This window comes from Synchiropus splendidus, chromosome 3, assembly GCF_027744825.2.
Source record: "Synchiropus splendidus isolate RoL2022-P1 chromosome 3, RoL_Sspl_1.0, whole genome shotgun sequence".
Classification (NCBI taxonomy): domain Eukaryota; kingdom Metazoa; phylum Chordata; class Actinopteri; order Syngnathiformes; family Callionymidae; genus Synchiropus; species Synchiropus splendidus.
This window is the reverse complement of record NC_071336.1, coordinates 28,284,052-28,299,715: the sequence shown is the minus strand read 5'-3', so window position 1 is coordinate 28,299,715 and position 15,664 is coordinate 28,284,052. Positions and strand designations below refer to the sequence as shown.

General features: G+C 39.4%; 1 protein-coding gene across 2 annotated transcripts in view; it reads left to right on the top strand.

Annotated features, from left to right (window-relative positions):
• The window catches only part of LOC128755342 (matrix metalloproteinase-16-like), a 63,343-nt gene that overhangs the window by 18,941 nt on the left and 28,738 nt on the right, over positions 1-15,664 (top strand). For both annotated transcript variants that reach the window (XM_053858669.1, XM_053858668.1), the window contains 2 exons: positions 590-712; positions 6,083-6,387. In XM_053858669.1, the coding sequence (XP_053714644.1) occupies positions 590-712; positions 6,083-6,387 (428 nt within the window). The remainder of the gene's footprint in view (positions 1-589; positions 713-6,082; positions 6,388-15,664) is intronic.

The following is a 15,664-nucleotide window of genomic DNA, read 5'->3' as shown; positions in this document are numbered from 1 at the left end:
ATGTGAATTGACCACAGGGACACTGAAAACAACGTTGCTACTGGTCTGATATGAAAATCTGGCAATCAGCACTCTATCTACAAACATAACATACGATGAAATGACATATGACAGTTTGACTGTGCAGGTTCAGCTACTTCCCTAAATCAATGGGGAATCCAAACTAGCTGATCTGCGAATGACAGTACTAATGATTATGCTTGCAATAGTAAGAATTTAATTAATTATTTTTGTGGCGAGTGCCTTTTTTCTGCCTTGATCTCATCTGCCCCCAAACTACCCAACTGTGTTAAGCTTGAAAAACTGAAAAGACATGTCACTTCCAGCAAGACTGAACCTGTGCTACTAATGAAAGGAAATGTTTATTCCATATTTATGACAATAAACAGTAGAAAAGTGGCATGAGAATGGTAGGTTTATCCTTTAGTTCTGCCTGCTCACATCTATTTCCAGTAATTATGTTCTGTTTCAGTTTAATCCATTGTAAAATAAGACAAACAAAAAAAGTTACTAAAACTAAACTAAACTAAACTAAATTTCACTCATTGTTGGATTTTTTATGTCTTATTCTATGTGTTCTTTCCTTAAGGTGGATGAAAAAGCCCAGGTGCGGAGTACCTGACCAGATTGGAGGAGTTTCCAAATTCAATGTGAGGAAACGGCGGTACGCCCTCACAGGACAGAGGTGGCAGCACAAACATATAACATACAGGTACAAGATACTCTTGATATTTTACACCACTTCATAAAGAGGCACACACAAGCACCACATTTTGACTTTATTCCAATATTCTTTTTCACATTTTCTGATCCTATCAACCGTCTCAGCATGCATAAGAGATTTTCACCAACTCCATCATGGGGGTTTTGTCAATTTGTGAAGGCATCCAGTCTGCAAGATTAACCCAGCGTGGGTTGAGAATGACAAAGCAGCGTCTGTATATGGCACAAGCACAACAGAGCCGTCTATATTAATGCTAAAATGTGCTGCATTCCACGATAAAATCATGTCTCACCCTGCTGTCTGCTATATCAAGCTGAGGCCTGATGTAATGCATTTGTTAAATCGAGTTAAGTCAAATGAAGCTATGCTGTTGAGTAGGGTTGTCGCAATACTAAAATTGCAAAACTCCATATTAATCCCATGACGATATTAAATACCATTTTTCAATACCATGAGAGTAAAAAAAAAAGACAATCATTAAAAAGGCGTACAAACTTGTTACTGCATTTAAAAAATGAAAAAATGAGAAGATGAAAACAAAACATTAAAACACAAGACCCACAATTTTCACTTCGTGCAAATAAACGCAAAACAAATTACCCAAATGTTATAGGTCCTTGATCTGCCTGAGTTTATTTTCAAAGCTTCATGAGATTGTTTTTCTAACAACACTGGTGGAGTTGGCTCGGACTTCTTACTGTAGGTTTAGTTTCAGGTCGACTTCTCACTGTGTAAGTCCACATCTTAAGTGGAAGAAAGCATGTTTGAGTCACGTTAGTGTACTAAAGGCTGCTCGCTGCGGCTACTGACCAATAACAAAACAACCTACAATCATTGAGTACGCAGCTAGAGCAGACAACACATACTTGCCACAGCTAACAACAAAACATCCTACATCAGTTTAATACAGTGGGTTGAATGACCAACGCGAGCTTTGCTCACCTGCTGGAAGTCGTGCCTGCTGCTGCGCTGCTTACTCAGTGCGTGAAGTATTGATACCATGGCAAATTGCTATTATAGCCACATACTTGCACTAGTGTCAATGTTTTTGTTGACCTGACTTTCGAGACACATCAGTTGTACTGAGACCTGTGACCAACCATGTTTGTCGATGATCATCGGTTAGGTACTGTTGTCAGTGCGGGAAAAACAACTGTGTTAATACCAGTTAATATCAATTATATGCTAGACAAAACTTGAAAAAAAGGTTTTGCTACTGCCATTTTCATTTCTTTTAGAGGTTGTTTTATTTTCCCAATTATATTCAAAATATTTGTACGTTTTTGTCACTGACTTGAAGGTCATTGGTTCCTCTCCACTGTCATACCAGTCTAGCAGAACTAGTGGTCTCCGCAAAGAAGAAGGTCACAAACAACACTTTGCGTAATGTTAAAGCTACTGTGAGTAATTTTCATGTGGAGCAGACAGCAAACAAAATCACTTGAACTCTGAATCAACCCTCTTCCTCTTCACATAAATTGCTCTGCCCTGTATTTCGTCGGAAATGTAAGGGAAACATCTCTCCTCGCAACATCAATTCAGAAATCCAAAATAACAAACATGTTCCAGTTTCCAGTTCCATCAACAGTAACATCTGTGCGAGCAGGCTTTGGTCTGTAATGTTTCATCAGCAGCCCTGATCTGTGATATTTTATATATATGCCACACTGTCGCTGGCTCCATGTTTCATAGTTCGATCTGTCGGGTGAGCTTGTTTTCATGTCCTGCCTTAAGCCTAAATGGAAAGGCAGCATTACATCAAAAATATAATCTAGTGGATCAGTGACCTACAGCTGAAATACAACTGTATATATCACTGATGGCACAATGAATCAGGCTCGCATCTAAGTTCCCTCTCCAAACATCATCATGGAATTGAGTTCGGAAATCATTTCACAGGCTTTTGGTTCCTTCACATCGTCGTATTGGGGAGCCGCTAAATGACCTGGCTTTGATGAAGAGTTAGAGAATAAATGTGGTGGAATGAAAAGGGAGGAAAGTTAGGCACTGCTGCAGAAATGAGTAAAGGGAACCTGGTGGAAAAGCAGGTGATTTAACTGGCTGTGAGACTTTTCTGGCTCAAGTTTGCTTTTGTTCCTCTCGTGTGGCGTTTCTATAACTAGAGTTGATGTGTTCAGAGGGATGTTTGTGCCCTCCTGCAGATGTTTTAAGCCATGCCATGAGTGAAAGAGACCTGAAAGGGTTTTTATTAGGGATGCATCAGTATCGGTATCGGGTATCAGTCCGATACCGGGATTGAATACTCGTACTCGTACTCATAAAATGTACCTATGCACTAGAAAATCATACTGCGGAATGTTCTTCAAATAACATATATATATATATATATATATATATATATATATATATATATATATATATATATATATATATATATATATATATATATATATATTTTTTTATATTTTTCCCCCCACATATATATATATATATTTTTTTTTTTTTTCCGGGTATATATATATATATATATATATATATATATATATATATATATATATATATATATATATATATATATATATATGTGGGGGGAAAAAATCATGTCTGTTGTATGATTTTTATAGGCCCAAATGAGGTTATTGGATATTCATGCCAAAATGTCTAAAACTACTGTTAGCAGTTATCTTAATATACCTATATGAAACTGTGTTTTCTTTTTGTTTATTAAACTACAAAATCAACATTATAGATTATTCTGTCCCTTTCCACAAGATGTTGTTGTGCGTAGCAGAAACAGCTGGCCAACAGTAGTTATATGTGTAGTGCAACGTCATTTCATATTGTTTTGGTTATAATCTGCTGGTGAAATTGAATAGTGTTAAATTCATAATTTTATCGGTTCACTCCAAATGTTGACTTTTCTAAAATGATTGAGTAATTGACTTTAGTTTGTCTGTTGGATGAGATGATTTAAGAAGTTAGTATTTGATATTTATTCCTCGATTTACCTATTCTAATGATGGCATGTCTCATGAGAGACTTAAAAGGACTTTCTCATAGTATCGTTTCTTGTCTTTGTATTTTTTACGCTCCTTTAATGCAAATATATTTTAAATCCAGCAACAAAATCACACAATCTGTGTGTAGCTTTCTGTTCTGCTGACATTGAAATTCATTCCATTGCAATAACAGTAATAATCTAGACACATATCAGTGTAAACGTGTTCAAAGACGGCAGGAACCAACCAAGGCAGGACTGAAGTGCATCAGACTGCATTGCACAGCAGTGAAGCATCTCAGTAATCACTTTTGAATGACCGTCATATGGACTGACTTCAGAACCCCGGAGCGCCAGATCGTAGCTTCATTATATCAATGGTTACAGAGGAAGCAGTAGACTCATTCTCGTGAAATTATTTTTCAAATTCACTTACCTTACACTGGTCTGTAACTGCTGTGCGATGTTTCAAAGGAGGGAATATTTCACAGGTGCTGAAATTTCCTTTCATTTATTTGAGTAAATGACTTCCTGCGGAACCATTACCAAAGTTTCTCTTCAAGTACGGCTCGTGAAATGAGATCGCTCATTGAGAATTAACCTGTGTATTGACAACCAAACAACCCCCTATTCCACCAACACCGAAGTGCGCATTTTGAGATGATAATTAGTCCGGAAGCAACTTTCTCTCCCTGCAGGGAAGCAGCAGGAATGCCAAAGCTAATTAGAGCTTCCGACTCCAAATACTGTATTTAGGTCCATAAAACAAGTGGCAGCCAAACATTCAGTTGGCTTTAACACAGCAAAAAAGGAAGTGTGTGAAGAGTTCATGTCAACAGTGTCAAGGGTGAATTAAGAGTAGCTTTCTGGTGCTGTAAGAACAGTCCTGCCCGGCGATGCTCCCTTTCAAACACTAAAAACATTCTGATGTTTCCACACATCTTGTTGACTGCATTCAAATTCAGTGCTCATGATGATGGCCATGGCTTTGTTTTCTTTTAAATAAGGAAGCTGCAATTGAGCAGTTTTGGGTTTGCATTTAGACGTCCTACATCGCATAGCACTAAAGGTACAGAGCAGTGAATTGGGCTCTCCAGACTAGCCCCACTATGGATCACAGTGTCATAGATATCCCTACTGTTTTACCTTGCTACATATTTAAATTAAGTGTCCAGATTTTAATGTTAACGTGTACAATGTTGTATGCCTGACTCCTTGCAACAGATGGCTGAGGTCCTGATGTCCTGAACTATAACTTAAGAATGCTGCAGTATAGCCACATAAGGTTGTCATCCAATACATTGATACCGTTACTAATCTCACCTGCTAGGCACCAAGAGTGTTTACAGGTTTTGTGTCGATTGGTGTCTTCTTTTTTCAGTACAGCAGAAATGAAAAACACAAACAACTTCTGTACTAACTCCAGGTGTAGCGTCAAGTGAGTGTGGTGAAAAGCCCTGAGGAAGCTCAACAATACACTTGACCCAAGATATGTACTACCTTTGCAAAAAGTAATTCATTCAAGTGAGAGAGGGGCGTCCCAATTGATCTATCAACGAGGTCCTACGTCTGCATTTTTTTTTTTTTAAATTGTGTCATTACAGTGTCAATTTCAATTTGTATAAAAGGAAAGTGGTGTTTTGTAATTGCACACCAACTGACAGAAAATGTAAGGATAATAAGTTAAAATTCAATCCTTACAAAGTGCTGACAACAATATGAAAATATCAATATCAACAAAAATCAATCAAAAAACTGATGTAGCACTGAATGCCATAATAACTGGAAAAAATGTAATATTTATACACACCATGTGAGAAACTTGCAACATATCACAAAAGAATGGAGCATTTCTTGGTTCTTAGTTTTGCATCTGATTTCATTTATTAATACAGGGTTATAAGACAGAGTTTACTGGACTATATTTCAGTATATAGCCACACTATTGTTGGCTCTTGTACCTCCCTGGAAAGTATAGCAGAGCGTCGCAGCAGGGACATTTTTCCTGGGCTTATGAACAGCAGAGAGGATTTCCTGATTGCCCAAACTGAAATTGGGGCTCTCAGCGGGCACTGGGCTGTTGATAATCCGTAATTAGAAAATAAATTCTCGAGAAAATTGTTCCATCCCCAGCACACCTGCAGCGGCAGGCGAGGACTCAGCTGTTTTCTCTCCCAAATTGCTCCACTTAGTTCTTTGTTAACAAAGAATTAGCTGCAAACAGAAGCGTACGGTGACTGTCGTCATGGCGAGCAGCTATACCCAACCGGACTTATGGATCAGAAACTCTTGCCGTTTGGTTTGCTTACATCTGAGTACTTTGATGTCGAGAAAAACTCACTGAATTGTCTTGAGATGTTCTGATAATGTACTGAGAGAAATCCGCTTTTAACCTGCAGCATAAAGAACGTGACTCCTAAAGTGGGAGCGGAGGAGACCCACGACGCCATCCGACGAGCCTTTGATGTCTGGCAAAACGTGACGCCGCTGCGCTTTGAAGCTGTGCCCTACAGTGAGCTGGAGCGGACCAAAAAAGATGTGGACATCACCATCATCTTCGCCTCAGGTTTCCATGGCGACAGCTCACCCTTTGATGGAGAGGGCGGTTTCCTGGCCCACGCCTACTTTCCAGGGCCTGGAATTGGTGGCGACACACACTTTGACTCCGATGAACCGTGGACATTAGGGAACCCTAATCATGATGGTAAGTTCTGCTATTTTACATTTCGAACTTCAATAACCTGTGGAAGCTTGTACTTTGGAAATAATCTATGCATATGATACAGGAAATGTGTGTAAGCATATTGAGCTTCTTTAGGGGTTGTCCACAGCCATGCTAGTGTAACTGCAGGAAATGGTAAATGACTCACACTTATATGGCGCTTTCCATGGTTATCCAGCAACCTAAGTACTTCACACTGGATCACCCATTCATACACACTGTAACTCACCTATGTCAGTGGGCTGTGACACCGTGCAGCATCTGAACTGCCGGGTGAAGTGTCTCAAGGACACTGTGACACAAACACATCTCGAGCTAGAATCAAACGCAGCTGCTCTGACCCATCAGAAGACGTTCTCTCATGAAATGGGAACATCAATATTTTCGGTCGAAAACACCGAAAAAACAATTTTACTTGGGCTGCCAACAATTTGATGGTGGACTAGTAACCAACAACCTTAAGGAGTAGCCATATGAGTTGTATAGGTTGATGAACACAATGATGTGTTTCATCGTAGAGTTTAATACTTGACGATGTCGACTAGTCGTTGCAGCCCTAAATTTAACACATATCTCTCTACTACATGGAATCACAGTAAACTTAAATTCATACAAGACTCTTATAATCTTAGTTTAATTAGTCTTTTTTCATTATTTTTTACACACAGAATTGTGGGTAGCCTCATGTTTTCTTAGTCAATCTAAGGGACGTTTCTTCCCTTTGGTCTGTTGAGATGACTTAGCCATGATGTTGTTTGAGTCATGAGTCAAAAGCAATGAAGGAGATGACCTCTGGAGACTTAAGAAACAGCAAGGCAACTGAGAAAAACAAGTGCATGCTGACAAAAGATGGTTTCAAAGCACGATGGATAGAAGTGTGAAAAGAGAGCATAAGAGAGAATCACAAAGTATCTCTAGACAAATATTGGAAGTTGGAGATTTTACATGAGAGACAGCGGTGCGGGCTGAAAAAGGCTGAATAGCAAGAAGTAAGGAAAATATTTGAAGAGGAAAGTGGGAAGCAAAGATCAGTGGAAGCTGCACTGCATCAAAAATAGAAGTGTGGAACTTACTTTCTAAAACTGAATTTTTAATAGAAGGGCTTTGCAAGTTGTGATGGCATCTTCTTAAATGTTTATATGCAGACTGCAAATGCAATGGTAGATCAAATTGATAAAGATGTCTCCTGCAAGTTGAGTAGCAGTATGGGGCCCGGGGGACGGCTTGCATGCAGCCCATTTTTCCCACCGCAGTTCAGCCAGGTTGTGTCAGTTGCACACGCATATTTGCATGCACAACCACAAAAACACTTGACATGTCAGGCATCATTAAAACATAGTAAATTCACACGCGCACACTCTTGTTCCTCTCCTCAATGCAATATTAATCCCGCCCTTGCGCGGTCCATAGTTCAGTGAGAACACCCAATAATGCATGCAGTCCTATTAAGCACTCTCCTGCTGGCTCACTTCCCAAATGTGAACATGCACTAGCTGAACCTCGAATGCTTGCCGTGGCAGTGGGCTGTACTTTTTTTTGTTCTTCTCCAGTGACTGATGTTACACCAAGGTGCATTTTTAAAAGCTTTTGCGACTTCAAATTGTTTCCCCAGTGCTTTAGCAGCATATGCGCCCGCAATGGTGGCTGTTTTTGTCAACATGTCAAGGACCAAGAAAGATGCACAATATGCTCTGTTGTTCCTCAAACTCAGACACATCTTCTTTGCTATTAGCAACACCCTGCAGAGACACCCTACGCTGGGAAAAATAAGTTGTGGAAAACCCTGCGTTTAGTCTCAAGCCACAGCTGAACGTCTTCAGTTGTTTTGCCAGAAATGCTCCAAATATCAGGTACTTTGTCCTGCTGCCATGATTGTGATCTTGGCAATATCCTGTGTTCTCTTGGGCCGTGTGTGTGTTTTGGATGACGAGCTAATATTGTAGAAGTTTTTGGAAGCATTTGAAAGCTACTACCAACATAGCCATTAGTTATTGTCTGCCATCCATCCATCGCTTATACAGTGTTGGGTTGCGGGGGTGACCTAACCTAACCCTAACCATTTCTTTGGGAATACATTGGCTGTTTCAGGCCATCCAATTGACATACTGTAGTCACAATGTGCACTCCAAGTTAGACATGCCTGGAACACTTCAAAATAAAGTGTTCTATAATAATTGGTGGCTCAGTTTTTGACAACAATGGTCTTTTGAAGCCATTGATCTCAGTAGCTGGCTGCCTGAGCTGAGATGTATTGCTTAATTGAGCCGGTGGAGAAATACGTTTGCCCGGGGTTGAAAATATAAACAAATTCTGAGGGCATGTGTGATGTTGGTTTCAGGCTGGAGTACCTAGTTCCCTCACTCACCAGTCTTTTATAGAATATGTCAGTGAATAGTACGTCTTTTAATTTATCCTAATGGCTTTGCTGGTTAAAATTCAGCAGCATGTTGCCGAACATGAAGGGGGTCTACGTTTAAATGATGAGCCGCTTTAAAATCAAATGTGTTTGGATGGAGTCGATGGCTTGCAAGTAACAGCCAGGTGTTGATGAGCATCATTTGAGAGATGCATTCTTAACACTATAGACGTAAACACTGGCGTTAGCCACATGTGAGTCCACGTGGCTGGTAGTAAAATGCTCCATTTTCCATATGGACTACAGTAAATGATTCAATCTTTCAGGTCGCTCCCCTAAACCCAGTTAATTATTGCAGAGATGGTACCATATTAAATGCAAATTATGGTCTAATAGGAAAACAAGTGCAGCAGCTGGCCAAGTGTTGAGAAACATTTGTTTTTGCTTTCTTGCCTCACTACATAACAACACATGGTCACACACAGACACACTCATACCTGAAACGATTTCCTGTCTAGCAAGCTGCCACTGTCTGTCAGACCTAATCCGTTACACCGTTGTGGGGCAGGAACAGTCGTCACGGTGACCACCAGCCGCCCTGTGGATGGCATTGTTGTCATGGGTGACGACATGACTGATTTACGCTGGTGGATTCATCTCAGTCTGTGTTACGATAAATGCTGCTCTGCACATTCTACACACACATGTACATAGACTGGGTCTTCTGAGTAACTCTGCTGCAGCTGAGGTTTTTGACAATAGAGGATTACTGAAAAGTTACATTCAGTGGCAAAAGACTTTCAGCAGTCACAGCAGAATGGTATGCCTTTCATGGATTAGCTATTATCATATAAAGGGACTTGAAAATGTTCCATATAGCAGCATTTTTTAAAGGGCCTGACCTTGATCATATAGGGCAGAAAAAAATAAATTCAATTATCAAGGTTATCAACATTGTTGTACCTGAAATAATTACCAGAAATACACTTGCATAATTCTCCAAGGGCTGTTGCCAAAGAGGATTATTTCTTAATTTATCTGTCTGTTCTTGCAAATAAAATGTGTGAACTTATTTAAATGAGCATGCTCACAAAACAAATGGATGTGACTCTTCTCTCAACGGCGATGATGATTAATACACCTTTCAGTAATGTGTTGTTTCCCCGCTACTCTGCATTGCATCCCTGTGAGTAGATGTTGCATCATTGCTTTGTTCAGATCCCTAACATGGCACCTTTTTATCTTTCATTAACGCTCGAATGTCCTCTGTACTGACAAAGTTGCGTGGTGTTTTGTGGATGATGGATAATTAATGCACAGATTTGCAAATTGTCACACTTTTCTGGGTGGTGTACAAAAGAGCCCAAACAAGTTTCATTGAAAAACATGATTGAATTTGACAGTGCATCAAGCTGAATCTGAGGCATTTGTTGAAGCCAGTAATAACATTGTGGCATTGTTTGGATGTGATATTTTTCTTTCTGTTGAACATGAAATCAGAGAAAAGAAAAGGTGAATATGCACTGCCTGCACCTTCACAGATAGAAATATGACATTTCTATCTGTCAAACCTTCCATTGAAGCAGTCTCAAAAAGTTACTGAATAAATAAAGACAAACTAAAATCAGTAAATGCCGGATAACTAAGTTGTTGCTACAGTATTATTTTCCCGGGACAAACATTTGTGTCTGGATTAGATAGGAGCAGCGGATTTGTTTCCTGTGCTGCATGACAGCAATGATCCATCCAGAGAAAATTAAAACGATCAAACAAAAGTCAATTATAGATGCGGTGAGATCCTTGTCAGGACTTTCTTTTATTTGTTCCATCCAATCAATACTATCTGCACAATAAGCTCATGAAATATTACTGTATGAATAAAGCCTCTCATTAAGTAAGTATGCAAACTGAACAATTGTTAGTGTAGCTGGAGGACATTCTTTGTTTTTGGAATATTTCCAGTCAAAGCATCTGTCAAGGATGCAGGATGTAATTCCCAAGCCACAGAAGCCACAATAATGCCGTCTAAGGAAGGGCCAGTATCTTAAAAAAAAAAAAAAAAAGAAAAAACAGGTTTTGTTTAGGGATTCACTCCATGTCCCTGTAATCCTGTCCTTGAATTCCAAACGGTTCATATTGTTAGTGCTGGTATTATCTGGGGTCCTGCAGCACACTCATTTGTCTTAGGGGGGCACAGTGTGTTTACCTTGCATAGTAATCACAAACTTCCTCAGAAAAGACGTTGTTTACTAAGACTTTTACTGAGAGATTCTGAGATGTGCGTTTACCTGTTGTCTCCACTGGACGCTCCTGAAATCTAAAGAAGGGTCAATGGAATCATGTTTATGAGCCCCAGGAACTCCCTCAGCTTCTTTCGTATCAGAGAGACGTTCTGAATTATGCATCAGCTAAAATCCTTGTGCTCGACTGGTCTTCTTGGGATAAGTGGATTTGCCAAAGACATGACAAGGTTCACCAGGCGATATAATCAAGCTACTGTGCGTGCGACTATATTGCAGGGAGTGGTATTTAACGTGTACAGATTGTCATGTCAGCTTGCTTGGTTTTCAATTTTTTATTCACTTCTGTTTGGGAGTAAGAAAATATCGATACATAGTAAGCATTACTTGATTCTCCGATATTGTGTCAATATATTTGCAAGACTTGATTGTGTGATAGTGTCTTTAGTTTTTTCTGTACGTTGTCTGTATTGATATTTAACGTATAGCAACTTAGAAATGCTGCTGCATTTGTTATTTTGTTGATTGAGGGTGCTGTTCATTCCTCTGTTGGACTGTGAAATTGAGCTGACGATCGTAACCTTAAAATGATGGATCCTATGACAATATATTGCAGAATTTACTGTATCGCAATATATTGTATCGCCACTCCTGTATCAAGATACGTATCATATGGCAAATACCTGCCAGTACACAGCCCTATTCTCCTGTTAGTAGCTATGCTGAGATCTTGTCACACTCCTTAATTGCATGAATATTTTTCTAATATTCCAAGATTGAAAAATGAACTTCTTCACATTCCACCTGGCTGTATTTTCAGTGCTTGGAATTTTGTTGTTTTAAGACTTTGCTCATGTAGCCAGGGATTGATTCCATCATTGTTCAAAGCATTATCTTTATGGAGAGTAACGCATCCCTGGGGGCAAAAAAAAAAAAAAAACCCAGCAAGAAGCGATTCTGAAAGTCATCCAACTGCTCTACATTATTGCCTTGTCCTCTTAAGAGACTGATGGATGAATGGCTAGGATGGATCGATAGATGCAGGGAAGGATGTAGCAGCCATCCCAAGACATGACGAATCGATGGGAGAGCAGAGGAGAGAGCAAGGCTTAAGAGAACATGTATATATAAACTGGTAAAAAGAGGATATGTTTACTGTGAAGAAAAGAAGGAAATTGTGATAATATTTAATAAGCGCAATTTTAGAAAACAGATGTTTCTTTCTTCTCTGCCATGAAGCCGCGTATGTGGGATGTGACTCACTGTAATGAATCAAAGTGATTCTGATAATAATAAGCAATATAGTCTATTTGATTTCACTCATATTGCAGCGCAGGAAATAAACAAATATTAATATCACAGCAAACCTGCCGTGAATAACAATCCGAACTGTCTCACTGTGGAGACAGTACGCCTTCATGTACCTCCAGTTTCAGGGTGAATGTGGAAACTAAACACAGCTGATGTACACACAGGAAATTACAGATTCCTTGGTTCAGTGTTCTCTCCTGTAAAATAAGCTAAGAAAGTGAACAAAAACATTAGCTGTCGTTGACCTTTCTGGGTGTTGGTCTGGAGTAATGCCACTGAGTTGAGATAGACCTGTTCACAGTGGGTCCGGGCATTTGTCCATTGATTGATTGATGGAGTAGAATGCTCGGCTCCGGGGTGTCAATTTGCAAAACTGTTTACCATCGATAACCAGTGGTCTAAGTGGATAGCACGTTTAAAGCTGTGGATGTCTTTTTATCACTCAACATAACACACTTTTTACAAGTAGTGGAATTGTAGGAAGCCTGTTAAAAGAAGCTCGCTGCTTGGAGCATATGGTGTCCTTGCAGGTTTATTTTTAGGTTCTACTCCAACTGAGTGATGAGGAGAAAGCAGGAGATTTGTTTTTTTAACACTCATTTTCTGCTATGCGTCCTCCTGTGACACCCTCTAGATAAGGTTCTGTGGGTTTTTGTTGGCAGGAGGTTTGATGTTTCGCCAGGCGCTGTTCAAGGGTGCTGAAATAATAAAGGCTCCAAACTGGCAAAGAGTTGCAGATAGGATGTGTTTTATCAACAGCAAACAGAGAAAGCCATTATTATATCTGGGCTTTACAAAAATTCACTCCTGGGATGTACAATTCGTGTCGTGTTTTTATCATTTATATGTTTGTTTTAATGCTTAATAACTTTTTTTAAAGTATTATTTTTTTCATGTGCTTACTGTAATGATGTTTACAAGAAAAACATACTTTTTGCAATTTGCCACATACGTGCGACCTTATATTTCCTTAGAATCAATATAAAATAATAACAACAGCAATAATAATCACTATTGTGTTTATCAAAAAACTTCACACCTGGTTAGGTTGTTGAAACATGAAATCATTTTGACATTAGAAATGCTTCCTTCAGAATTAGTTTTTAACTTTCTATGATTTGCAATGACATTTTTGTTTACATTTTATTCCATTTGTGTTACAGCTTAATATAATAATGCATCAGAAAAACATCACTTAAACTCTATATCATGCAGAACAGTTAATTCATTGTGCATTCTCTTCAAGGTTGTTCTGCTTTTGTGAAACCTTTTTCTTATCTCAACTGTTTCTGTTAAGATCTTCAATCTCTGCTTTGTCCTTTCTCTTCCTATGCCCTTCAATGTCCCCAACATTGGCGCTACCTCGCTCTCTTAGAAAATAAATGGGGGAGATTCAGATTCTCTTCTTGCCTCAGGAATAGATCTTTATCTAAAACTGGAAGCATGTGATGTGTGAGTCCTCTGAACTGCCTTTGTTGTGGTAGGCAGCAGGGTTTGTGGGAGGAAACTGGTGGTAAAGTAGCTTTCAAACCGACTTGTGTTCAAACATGCCAGCGCTTAAGAAGTCAAAAATGTAAGCTTGTTAAAGGATTTTTCTGGGTTTGTATACATGATAGTTGTATAATTAAGTTCAGCCAGTATGATACTTGCGGCACATGGCACTCAGCAAGAAGAGTTGATGTCTGAATGGTGCATTTGATCTTTTGTGCACAGATTTGTAGCTCTACCTCATCCATCAATCAATTTTATCACACCATTGTGTTTGCTGTTTACCGCCTGCGTTTTTTTGGGCTTCAGTTTCCCTTAACCTTCCAAATATCACACTATGAACAGCTCACCAGCCTGTTTATTATAGAGCAAACTGAGAAGACAAGCAATCATTCACATACACTCAGACCTCTGTTAGGTTTTGGACTGTGGGAGGAAACCGGAGTGCCCAGAGTAAACCACCGATAACGGACTGAGGACCTCAGGCTGTAGGCAACCCTGCAGCCTTCTTGCTGTGAAGTGGTAAGGCTTCTCACCACCCCTCAGTAACCCCCTTCTTTGAATATTAGTATTAAAAATCATTATTTGTCATCATGGATATTTGGACTTCAAAACTAGCATTGATTTTGGCAGAACATGGCGGGAATTCCTAATGCTGGTATTGATCGTCTGATTTGGATTCACATTAGCACACTGCTCCAAACTACCGGAAGCAAACACTGTTACTGGATTATAATGGATCCTGGTCTTCACACATGAAGGGGAAACAAAAGGAAAACATTGTTTATCGTGTGAAATTAGCGCTCATATTATGTTTCGCGTATCATGTGGGACACAATTTCTACCTAACAGGTGACAGTAGCTTTTAGTAGTAATAGTATTTTCAGCTTCATATTTGAAGCTGAAGGTGTAGAAATTAACCTGAAATGTAAATACATTTATGTAAAGTATCTATTGAAACGAGAGTCGTGGGTTGTGTGTGGAAACGTCGGTCGAGGGTGAGACTGTCATTTGAGACTCTTCAGCTGACGTACGAAACCATTATGAAAGATGATCTTGGTGAAAGTGCTTGCTAATGTGTGATGAGCACTAAAGGCAGTTGGAGGAAATCAAATGTAGAGTGAGGTGAGGGACGCTCCTGATCCACAGAGTAACAAATACGGAGGGATGGTTGAAGACATTGTTGGAGACATCTGGTTACTGGCTGATGTTTGATTACTGTTTGTGTTTTAAATACCCATTAAATTTTTTTGGGGGGGATATAATTCAATTTATTCACCATTAAAAGAAGAGGCAAACACACTGGCATATAAAGGGTTAAAGAAATCTTGTATTTCATATGTCTACTTAAGAGATGGAAATGGAAGGCTGTTTTTCTAGCCAGTGTTTGAAAGGATGTTTCTGTAGTTCATTTGGATTCTGGTAATTTAACCAGAAACATTAAAGGAACTGTCTCTGTTTTAGAATATCAGTGTGAGCTCTCGAGACACCTTCATTTATTTCCCTGTAGCCTTAAAGAGGAATCAGGGATGAATGACCCTTTGTTGAGCTGATTTAGAGCTGTATGTTTGTTGTTCATTGTGCGTGTTTTTTGTCGGCGTGATTCTCCGACTATAAGAGCACAATGTTGCTCAATGTGTGTCAACAGGCAGAGTGTGAATGGCAAGAGAAGGCGAACAATTATCTGATAATTGGAGGAAAAGCAAGTGAGGAATGGAGGTGAAAGCACAATGTTCAGTCAATAACGGCGCTGAACCCACTGTAAGATGGGTGGCAAATGTGAGATGGGGTGAAGCTTGAATTAGCATGTGGGTGTAACCAAACTTCCAGGAAGAGCCGACTTCATCTCTCCTGACATATTTGC